Genomic DNA, 11795 nt, shown 5'->3' on the forward strand with positions numbered 1-11795 from the left:
CAACTGTGTCCTCCCTTCCCTGCAGACGGATCTACCTGTGCCTGGGCTGAGGCAGCAAGGGGAGCAATGCTGAAGTCCGGGATAGACTGATGTTGCGGTGCAGAACAGCCCCGTTGCGTGACCACTGTTATCCCTGCCTCTGAAAACAGTGCTGCGCGGACTCAAAGGAGGACAGATCTTAAGGTCTCTCCCTCCTTGTCGGTTTATATTTTAACAGCTCTCTTACTGTTGGCAATGACTCTCACTGGAGTCTTCTTGGTTTTCACCTCCATGTGGTTCAAGATATTTTACGGTAAAAGGAATAAAAGGAATAGTGGTAAATAAAGTTAGAAGAGCCTGAGTTATGAGTGCAGGCAGTGGCTCAGAAATAATGCACTTTGGGTTAATGTGTTCTGTGCACAAGAGAGAGTTTGACCTGTAAGCATTATTTTGCCTGTAATATGTTTAATATGGTCTCTATTATTCCCTGTCAAATGTTTGAAGAGCAATGGAGGCAGGTGAAAAATAAAGGGAGAATACAGTCTAGCTTTAGAGATTAATTTAATACCCGATTATAAGGCTTTCAAAAGACATCTGTCAAAAATACCGTGATAAGACCTTTCATTGTTTATATTGAATAATGCAACTGGGCCCTTTTTCCAATCAAGTGGGGTATTTCTCTTTCACATCGAATAGTTTATCCTACCATGTTCTATGTTTCCATTCATTGATCCTGGACACTTTTGCAATTCATTTAAAAAAGCTAAGGGTTTCAAAATCCAATACGTTTATGGTACTACCTGTTTAGCAGCTGTTCCTGTACACCTCAGATACTCTTTTTTTCTGGATTGTTTTTCCCTTAACTGTTGACCAGCATTCTTTGCTATTCATGTTATGCTTATTTCCTAGAACTAAAATCCATTACGGTCTCTTATCTGCTTGATAGCTCAATAAGCCTGATCCAGGCCAGACAGTTTTCTACAGCTTTCAGAAACATCGATCCTGTTTTCCACCATTTAATTCATCTCATCTGCCCTCTGTGAAGACAAGTGATTAGACATTTTTAATGACTCCTTTATCCTGAGTACATACGAACTTCCTGCTCTTTCTGTATACAGTGTGGGCTTTTCTTTCAGCACTGCACACTGCTCACTTCTCCATTGTTGGTTAACACCTCTGGAAGATTTAAGTGCATGTTAAATAAATATAGAAAAAGCTCTGCATTAGAAGAGCATTAAAGTTGTGAAGCCAAGCCCCAAATATCTGGAAATAGACAGTTAAGGGTGCAATGCAAACTGGCCCTGATGTGAATATACCCGTATTATTCAGGGTATGATGAGAAAATGTTGTCTCAAAATGGGTTTTAGCCACCTAACTGACATTTTTGGCAACTTGGTCCTGTACCGAGGTCCTCAAAAATGGGTACATAAAATCTGAAGTTATTTCTGCTTTTAATATTAAATTTCTGCACATGCTAAACTAATTCTGGCTATGCCCAGGAACACTGGGCATGTATTTCCCCTCCAAAGGCTATCGTATACCTAAACGTATCTCATACCGAGTCTCATATGGACTCACAATTTTGCCCTACTGCTGATCAGAATATGTTACTGCAATGTGACTGTGGATTGGGTTCTGCAGAAAGCAGTACCGTGGGAAGATGTGAAGGTGTTTTATCTAATAGCTTTGTGTCTAGAATGCTTAGATTTAGTACAGAAGATGAGTGTTTGCTCTGGGAAGCATGCGGCTGAAAAACCCAGCTTTGCTGTGCCATGGACCAGAGCAGTGCAAAAGAAAGGCACTGAGAAATCTTAAATAGGGTCTTAATGACTGTAGCCCCTGTTTTAGAAATGGGTCACCCTGAGCTAATAGAAGTAAGAGACGTATTGAAACACATGGAAACCATGTGTTGAAACACCAAGTCTTGGAACCATGGAAAATGGCAACCTCAATAGAATAAATGTTGTTAAAGGTGTAAGTAACAGGAAATACTGTGGTTCAATAAGAAGCAGTAAAATGTAGCCTAGATGTAATTACTGTTTCTAACTAGAAAACCAGAAATTTTTACTTCATTCACAATTCAATTCTTGGTTATCTCATCCCCGATATTTTGAGTTTAATTTCCACAAAGATTTTAGCTTAGCAAAGTAATATTAGCAGTGATGTCAAAATTTAATATGGTTTCAAAAAATCTAAGCTTCTAGAATCATATGACTATATGAGAGTCTTGGTTTTCATTTGGGAAAAAATATTTCTGCCCATCACACTTGCAGAAAGAGATTAAAGACAAAACACTTAAAAGCTCAGAGAATGCAAAGCAAATACTCTTTAAATTGTTATATGCTGAGGACTGGAAATACTGTCAATCAGCTTCCTGACTAAGACAAGTTTCTTTTGTTTCTTATTGCATATATAAGTTCACAGCTCTTCTAAGCCTGTTAGTGCATCACTGAAACAATAAACCTTCTTGTTTTCCTGCATAATGAACTCCTGTTTTAGAGTCTCATTCTTGTCTCAGAACTTGACTTTTACCATGAAGAATAGACTGTATTTTCATTTAATGATAATAACATTGTTCTTTCTGTTCTGTTCATTGCATGCATCAACTAATTTCAGCTGAAATAACAACAATGATAGTTAAAAAAAATATTACATTCTGGTTACTTGTAATTTAAATTTGACCAAAGATTTAAGGAGTTGATTTTGAAATAAATGTTATCAACCTATATATGCAGTATTGAATCAACAGTAATTAGATGTTTAACTTAATAAAACATTTATCTCTATGGCTTAATATTTGCTACAAAACTACTCCTCCAGACATAACTATCACAAGAGAACGCTTTTCATACTGAAAAGTGATGAAAGCACATATGGGGGAAAACCAGTCTTCCTATTCTACTCTTGGCATGCCCTTGTAAAAAGGTTAACCATAAGAGGATAACGGGGTATCCTGAAAATATCTTTCTTGAACGAGTTTGCTGAATGTGCTGGAGTTTTTGCACTTTAATTTTGCATTGTTAGAATCTGCTCTTTCTAACAAGTTGATGGTACTTGATATCAGCGGAAAATGTTGAACTGGATATTGGTACTTAGAAATGCTTTCTGAGACTGAAGATTCAGTATTCCAGACAGGTGAGATGGAACCTCAGGCTTTAGGATCAGTCCTTCAATGTCCTGATTCTGTGTGTGCACCACTGGTGTTGTGTTCATACAGAATAACATTTATGCATGCACAACCAACTCATGATGTGATAGTAAAAAGGTTTGGTTTGTGAACAAAAGACAAAGATAAAAGGTGCAGCACTGGGAAAAAAAAGTTGAAGTAGAAAGGTCACAATGTCGTATAGCAAGAGACAGTGTATTGGATATGTATTTACTGTAATGTACCACACGTTTTTCTTACATGTCATAAAACAATAACCCAAAATAATTAGATCTGCTCAAACCCTGACACATGTGAATCTGAAAATGCTGTGACTTTTAAGTAACTCAAAGCAGAAACATTTTCTCTTTATAAACTCTCTCTACAAGTATGAGAGAGCAATAGGGACACTTCAGATTCAGACAGAGGAGAAAAGAAAAAGCTTTTGGGAAAAGCACTCCATCACAAACCAGATCTCTCCTAGGGTTTGTTTGCTCCTGAAAAGTGTTCCAGGTTAGCTTGGTTTTTTTTTTTTTAACACCCCCTGAGTAAAATTTATGGTATACATAATTCAGAAGGTTTTATCTGGAGTCATCTAAGGTCTCAGTATTCATTATTTCACTGTCTTTGGAAGAAAATTTACAGCCATTTGGCATACATATTTTTGTAACAAATGAAGGAACATCCTATTTTAAACCAACTCTTCTGCCTCTGGCTGTCCTCATGCAGGTATGTTATGTGGCTTAACTGGGTACAGAGCAAACATGACTGTTTACTGATGTGCCCCTACTGCCGGAGAACATCTTAATTGGATGTCACTTCTCAGTATAAATGCTATAAGGCAGCCACCCATGCCCGTATTTGATTCTAGCTTGCAGCAAGTTCACACTGCTTGTGTCACACATTGATTATGGTGCAGTCATCATATGGCACACAAGAACCATGCTTCTGCATAATTCGGAGGTAAGACCTTGGACTTCCTCATTACCTTAGGGAGAAGAGTTTATACAAACTTGTCTTTACACCAGTGACCTGGAGACCTCAGTCTGGATGAAAGAGAAGGAACACACTCATATTCTCACTTGGTCTTCAGCCAAGAGCACACCTCTGGCAGGGCTTTTAGAAATATCAGGACCCTGAGGAGAGCTTTGCAGGTGGTATCCAAGCCTGCGAGACATCACGTTGCAAAAGAAGCAACTGGCTAGCCCCTGGCATAAAGTAGACATCCCACAGATGCCAGTTAGGGGTTGTGATGTAGACAGCCTGCTTTCGTCCAAAGCAACTCAGGACCATGCCACACACTTTGACTAGCTGGATAGCCGGAGGAGAAACTGATGGAACTAGAGAGGAAATTCCTTTCAATATCATAACATTGAATCCTAAAATGACTTTTCTAAGGTATTATCAATGTATCACCATATTTGGGTAGTCACTAAATGTCTTGTAATAATTCTCATTCCCCAAAGTATTCAAATTGGTCATCATTCCTGAGGAATTAATAGTTCTGTACAGGATATTTCTCCGATTATCTACTTTTTCATATTGGCCAGATACATCAGACTGAACATCTGATACCATTTTGTATTGCTAAATATTTGCTCTCCTACTTTGCTTGCTGTGATTTCACAGAATCATTTGGGTTAAAAATGACTACCAGTGCATAGGAAACACAAGAACAAAAGGGACAGAAGAAAACAAAAAACATACAGAAAATAATTTTGTTCCTGGTTTCATTTATATGTTCAGCTTTTAAGTACTCTGAGATTATATGAGGTAAATTGTCCGACTCAGGCTATAAAGAAATTTCAAAATGCATATGGATTTTAAGGCATTGTAAAGGAATTCTTGGACAGCTCCCTGAGGCTCAATGTAATTATGGTGGCTTTCTATTAAGTCTGTGCAAGTACTGTAAAATAATGACTTGGGGCAAAGAGTGGTATTATTTGGTATGCATTTCTGCTTCTATATCAGTTCTAAGGCTGAAATTTAGCACATTTATTTCTAGTTTGCACTTTAACTGTTGTATTAAAACGATTTTCCCTCTCACTTATTTTTTTTTAGACTTTCAAGGCAGACAGTTCTCTGAACACACACAAGCACAGGGCTCTGTCATGATACCTCATTACTTTCTATCATTGTAAAGGTCCTATAGAAATAGGGCAGAAAGTATTAAAATATTTTTTTCCTTGCTAATCTTCCCTACAATGCGAGAGATCCTCTGACAACGGAAATACAAAATGTGACAAAAATACAGACTGTTATTCCTGCTGGCAAAGGCAACAGACTTGGGACAAGTACTGCATCAGTGTTCTCTCAGTCTTCCTCTTAGCGTGCAATGTGACGTGAATCTCAGGTATGGGGATTTTCTTACTGCAGAAATATCCAGAGAATCTTTATGGAGAAGAAGGGGCAGAGAGCGGTCCTTGGTAACGTCATCAAAGCATTTTGATAGAAAGAAAAAGATAGAGCAGTGGAGGGAAGGTGATTGATTTTTTCTGGAAGTCTGCAAAGATGTGAACAGAGGAAAGAGACAAGAAGCACAGCCCTTAGTTGAAACTGAAAAACAGATAATAATATTGCTATATTGGTACCAAGATCAAACTATTTCTTGAGGCCTTTGAAACCCTCTAAGACCTCAAAAGTCTTTCTTTATTTTCTCAATTCCAGGAAAAAGGCCCTGCAGATCAAACCAGGGGCCCACCCTATGCCCACTTGCTGCTTCCCCATTCCATCTATTTCCTTTTAATCTACACTAGCTTTAAAATGAGCACTGTGGTACGTTCACTAAGAATTTCCTTTCCAGCTTGCAATGCAGATTATGATTTATTGAAAATATTTTAAAATGTCATGAAATTATCTGAATATTTCATAAAAGGCTTGCATGAAGTATGAAAAAATCTTCATACAAAGCAGCAGTAAATCTTTTTAAGAATCATGCTTTCTTAAAGAAGCGAAATAAAAGTAATTTGCAAGACAAACACGAATCCTAAAGGAACTGCACAGTGCGTTTTTGAGCACTGATTCTGAGCTGTTGAACTGTTCCTGAACAATTATAAAGTTTTATGGAGGCTGTTTCTTTGACTTTTCAGAGCATTCAGAAAGTCTGCTTGCCTTCCCCTAACACTTTTTGGTGAGATTCCTTCACTTTGTTTCAGAAAGGTTGTACAAATCCCAGTAAGTACCTAACGCACAGGGGAGATACTACTTATCTGCTTCAACCTTTGATAACAGAATCATCCACTGTTGTATCAATGTCCCGCCCATGCATCAAGACATAATTATGCAGTTATCGATCATCCACTAATGCCAGGGAAGTGATAGGGTCGCAGGATGTTTCTAAGAATGACGTTGTACATCCACAGAGATTAATGGAGCAAGAGTACCATTCCTTATAGCACGGAGTTTCTCTAGGGTTGGTTTCATTACCCATTTGGGCCTTGCTAAACTGTAATGCCGACCTTTCCACTGTTACCACATAGGCTTTGCTGCTTTATGGAGAAATGTTCCTTTCTACTTATGAATACTGCAGAAAGTATAGGAATGTGGATCCTACTGGTAGCTTAAAAAATGGAAAATCTCATCTATGAATCTCCCTTAGAAACTTGAATTTTGACAGGTCTTATGAGATGCAGACTCTGGGGAGAAGAAGAATCACAGAATCACAGAATCATTAAGGTTGGAAAGGATCTTCAAGATCATCAAGTCCAACTGTTAACTCAATACCACCATGCCCCCTAAACCATGTCCCAAAGAGCCATGTCCACATGTTTTTTGAACACTTCCAGTAATGGTGACTCCACCACCTCCCTGGGCAGCTTATTCCAATGCTTGACCACTCTCTTGGTGAAGAAATATTTCCTAATATCCAATCTAAACCTCCCCTGGCACAACTTGAGGCCATTTCTTCTCGTCCAATCACTAGTTACTTGGGAGAAGAGACCAACACCCACCTCACCACAACCCCCTTTCAGGTAGTTGCAGAGAGTGATAAGGTCTCCCCTTAGCCTCCTCTTCTCCAGACTGAACAACCCCAGCCCCCTCACCAGCTTCATTGCCCTTCTCTGGACACGCTCCAGCACCTCAGCATCCTTCTTGTAGTGAGGGGCCCAAAACTGAACACAGGATTTGAGGTGTGGCCTCACCAGTGCCGAGTACAGGGGCACAATCACTTCCCTACTCCTGCTGGCCACACTATTTCTGATACAGGCCAGGATGCTGTTGGCCCCCTTGGCCACCTGGGCACACTGCCGGCTCATGTTCAGCCGGCTGTCAACCAGCACCCCCAGGTCCCTTTCCGCCGGACTGCTCTCCAGCCACTCCTCCCCAGGCCTGTAGCATTGCATGGGGTTGTTGTGACCAAAGTGCAGGACCCGGCACTTGGCCTTATTAAACCTCATGCAGTTGACCTCTGCCCATCGATCCAGCCTGTCCAGATCCCTCTGCAGAGCCCTCCTACCCTCCAGCAGATCAACACTCCCACCCAGCTTGGTGTCATCTGCAAACTTACCGAGGGAAAGAAGAAGCGGACAGAACAGCATTTAGATAACAATGCATACCTCCATGGCAAGAACTCCATCAAGTGCTTTAATGAGAGTTTAACTACCCATCAGTAGGTTGCCATGTATCTTATGCCATTCCCTGTAGTCTGTTACTGGTTAGCAATGCTCTCAGGGAGAGGAGCTCTCAGGTTGACTTCTGCACCCTGTGGCTGTGCACAAAGCTTTGGGAATAGGGCCTTTGCTACACGGATGTTCTGCTGCCTCTATTGCGTCTTGCAGCTCTGCAGCACCTTTTTGTGGGACAGGTTGTTTCTGATACTGAAGTAATTTTTTATAGCTGGTAATGGTGATTCTGCCCTGCAATGGCAGATGTAAGGAGGTACAGAGAATGATTTCAAAAGGAAGCAAAGTGAACTAGGAGAGCAAAAAGGCAGGGAAATGCTGCCCTAGGAACAGTCCTTCTGCACACTAACAGAAAAAATTAACTGGAAACAACTTTCTAATGTAAATGAGTCTTATGCATGTCTGTGTGTTTGTCTTTCTATAGTCGCTGGTTAAGCAGAGTAAAAGATTTCTCCCTTTTAAAGTCAATTTATTTAAGCTTGCATAGGCTGTGGAGCTAGATAAGTTTTGGGAAAGAGAAAATGGTTTGCCAGGTTTTTGTCCTAAATTGTTTCCAAAATTTGTCCAGAAATACATTATCCAGTCTGAGTCTTTCCGCTACAAGTGTTTATAGGCACTACTCCATTATTTAGATCCCGTATTATGGCAGAAGTACAAACTACCTCATGTTGGTTACATGTTTAAGACAACGCACACCTCTTAGAAACCAGTGAAATCAATAGAAAGCTTTCCGTGTGTATCTCTGGGCGTAATCCCTGTTGGATGCATCTGGCACAGGCGACAATCCTGAATAATTGCACTGGATTTAGTGTGACCTTTGGTAAGCTTGTGAAGAAATGTATGCACTAACTTAAATCAAGTATATTAGGTGCTCATTAAATCCACAAGTAGTTGCAATCTATTTAAGTAAAACTCAGGCTCATGAAGTCAAACATGTAGTAGCTGCTTTGCTGGATTTAGATCCAAATACAGGTCATAAAAACAGTGCATGAAGAAAATAGCAGTCTGTGTTTGGGGATTCCTTTTTTTTTTTTTTTTTTTCTCTAGGAGTAGAACGATTTATGATGAAGTTAGGAGTGAAAACAGGGCTGAATGAGATCCCCGAAAACAAGCACTGTTTTCTGGTTTTGTGGCATTATGTAAGGGAGGGGGACAGATGGAAAAAGAAAGTGGTTGAACTTCCTATTTGTACTCACTCATCGACTCTGTCAATTTGGCCATCTCTGTTTCTCTTTTGGGTTTCTCCTGGGGGAACAGACAAAATAAAAAACAAACATATGTATATAATATATGTATATAAATATAAATACACTTGAGTGCAAGTGGCAATGTGAGGGAAGGACATTAATGCTTTGTATATTTCTATTGTATTTAGGGATTTAACTTTACTTCTAAATAGCCTGCACCTCTGGGAGCTTTTTTCTTGTAGTCTCTTATTTGTGTCAGCTATGAAATATGAAAATTGTATTTATTTCTGTGTGTGTGTGTATCTAGTTAGAGTAACTGAAGTTATTTAACCAAAGTGATAATGAAGATGTCCTTGCTCATTGCATGGGTGTTGGAACTAGATGATCTTTAAGGTCCCTTCCAACACAAACTATTCTATGATTCTATGATTCTATGATAATGGCAGAGGAAATCCTCCTCTCTTTTGTGCTCTGCATTAAAATTTGCAAGTGTATTAAGAATTCCTGACAAAAGATATGAAAATGACCATCCCACAAAACAGATATACTGAAAGAAGGAAAGCAGTTATTTAGAAATAAATACATTTCAGACAGAATCTGGAGTGGGTGGTATGGTACTGGGTCTGACACCGAAATGAACTGACTGAAGTACTGCCTCATTTATTTCTTTGAAACATGAAAGACTCCCAATCAAACCTGCTTGTCTTTGTCACTGGGTTTTGGCATAAATTTTTAAATCTAATTTTGTTTTCCTGTTTCAGACAGTTGTAGTTGTTATAACTGTTTTGACAGAAGGCTTGGTCAATCAAAAGCCTTTGAATTTTGTGGAAATCCCCTTAACAGGGACTGATGCTCCAAAGCATGGCTCAGCCAAAGCAAACAGGGTCTGATCTCCTGATTTCAGAGCCAGAGTTTGGGCTGAATTAGAACATTCAGCCTTTCAAAGCCCTTTAAACTCAAATTAGCTGGTTTTGAGAAGATGTGGTGGGGCGGCTCTCACCCTTACGATCCCTGAAACTATACAAGCACCTTCGGTGACCGAGTCCCTGCCCTAGGGGTAAGCAGAGCTAGTGGTTACCTCTCCCTTACACCACAGCTGTCTTCAAAATGCAAACAGCCCAGACCTTCACTAGTTTCAACCACAGCTGACAAGTCCAGCTGGAAAAGCCAAAGGGAAAAGGGCCAGATGTCAACACTTATTAATAATGGGTGCGGGATCCTGCCTCCACCTCTGTCAAGGATGAAAGAGAGTCTTGTGTGCACGGTGTGCAGATGTCAGCTCTTGATCCAAGCAGGATTTTTGCCCCAAAACCTCAGCACAAGAGAGAATTTCCTCCAAAATATGATTTTAATGGTCAGCAACCCCAAACAGATGCCCCCGTCAGCTCTGGGACAAGGTGTGGGTTTCTGGGCAGGGTGGCCTGCAGTAGCTGCTGAAATGGCTGGGGACAGGATTCAGCATGGTGGCATCTTTCTTTGGTGGGTTCTATACCAACAAACAGTACTGGGGTAAGCCACGGGCTGCGAATGGTGTGAGAATGGTCCCTATCAGGCGTTATTTGACAGTACAGATGTAGTCTTCCAATGCTATTTGGCTATGACATGAGCAGACCTTGCTGCAGAGGTGACAGGTTGTCACAAGAGCTATCCCTCCTGCTTTTAAAAGAGTAGGATCATCTCATGATTTGAGAAGATGTGAGGTCTGTCCATCTCTGTCTTATCCCAGTACTAGCTGCCAGCTGGTGCAAAAAATCTAAAAGAAGTATTTTCTATACCAAATATGCTACTACGTGCACTTCAGAACACTAGACTTTTGCTAACAAAATCCTCACATTTCATAGTAATAGGGAACATTGGAATGCATGAAATGAGCAGATAATGCTTCACAACTGTATGCATACCCCTTAGAGCATTTCATACTAAGAGAAAGGTTTAAGGTTATGTCCTGAACCTGTGGTGAGGTTAATACCCTAAACCATGCTGATAATGTAGCATTCAGCATCAAATTCATGCATTACTATGAAAGAAAAAAAGGAGGACGAAAGTGCCAGTTAGGAAAAAAAAATGTCATGTATGGCAATATCTTGCATGTTATTAATGATCAAAAGAAAGCATAGCACTGTGAAAATCATCAGTAATTTGCATCCATGTTGCTTCATAATGTGACCTTAAAACACATCCTTTCACTAGAGAACTTTGAGTTTATCAGGAACGAACAGTTGGGGAAGATCGGTGTTAAGCCCTGAAGATGGAAGGCTGGATTTATTAGACTAACAACAAGCTGCGATTTTAAATATTAATACTTTGCTCTTGCATACTATGAAATATTTTTTACTAATGATAAGGTCTATCATAAGGACATAGGAGACTAGAATGCAATTTCCTTTTAAAGTGAAAGTATTAAATATAATATATAAGGAGATTGTAAGTTTTTGAGCCTCTCAGTTCTTACGATCAAATAGTATTTGTTTTGAAGAAGCTGGTAAAAGGCAAGCACTAACAGAATATGCTTTTTCCTCCAGTAATAGCCTGGGACCATTGGCAGGTAAACACAGGAACATTTACATGTAAAGAGACTGCATATCTTCAGTGCAGCAGTTTGGTTGTAGCATGTTAAAGAAGAAAGTAAAGGTTCTCAGGCTTATGATACTGTCACCTGTGTGAATTTCCCTATTAGAGAGACAACGTGAAATGGCAGATAAGATTCAACTAATTGCTGCATTTGAAAATATTGAAGGAATTTCATTTACTTTTCCTAAGAGAAATGACCAGGACTACTGAAGTTCTGATCTTCCTTCTTTAGACGACAAAGGTGCTCTTGTATGAATGTCATTTCGCTGTAGGACAGGTTAAAAAATGACA

At 39.7% G+C, this 11795-nt stretch overlaps 1 protein-coding gene across 1 annotated transcript in view; it reads right to left on the bottom strand.

Annotated features, from left to right (window-relative positions):
- The window catches only part of KCNJ6 (potassium inwardly rectifying channel subfamily J member 6), a gene marked incomplete at both ends in the record, with an annotated part of 118549 nt that extends 109582 nt beyond the window's left edge, over window positions 1-8967 (bottom strand). The window contains one exon of the mRNA XM_081997377.1: window positions 8943-8967. Coding sequence (XP_081853503.1) covers window positions 8943-8967 — 25 coding nt within the window. The remainder of the gene's footprint in view (window positions 1-8942) is intronic.
- Window positions 8968-11795: the final 2828 nt, after the last annotated feature.

The sequence above is a fragment of the Phaethon aethereus genome (genome assembly GCF_964289735.1).
Source record: "Phaethon aethereus genome assembly, chromosome: 1".
Classification (NCBI taxonomy): Eukaryota; Metazoa; Chordata; class Aves; order Phaethontiformes; family Phaethontidae; genus Phaethon; species Phaethon aethereus.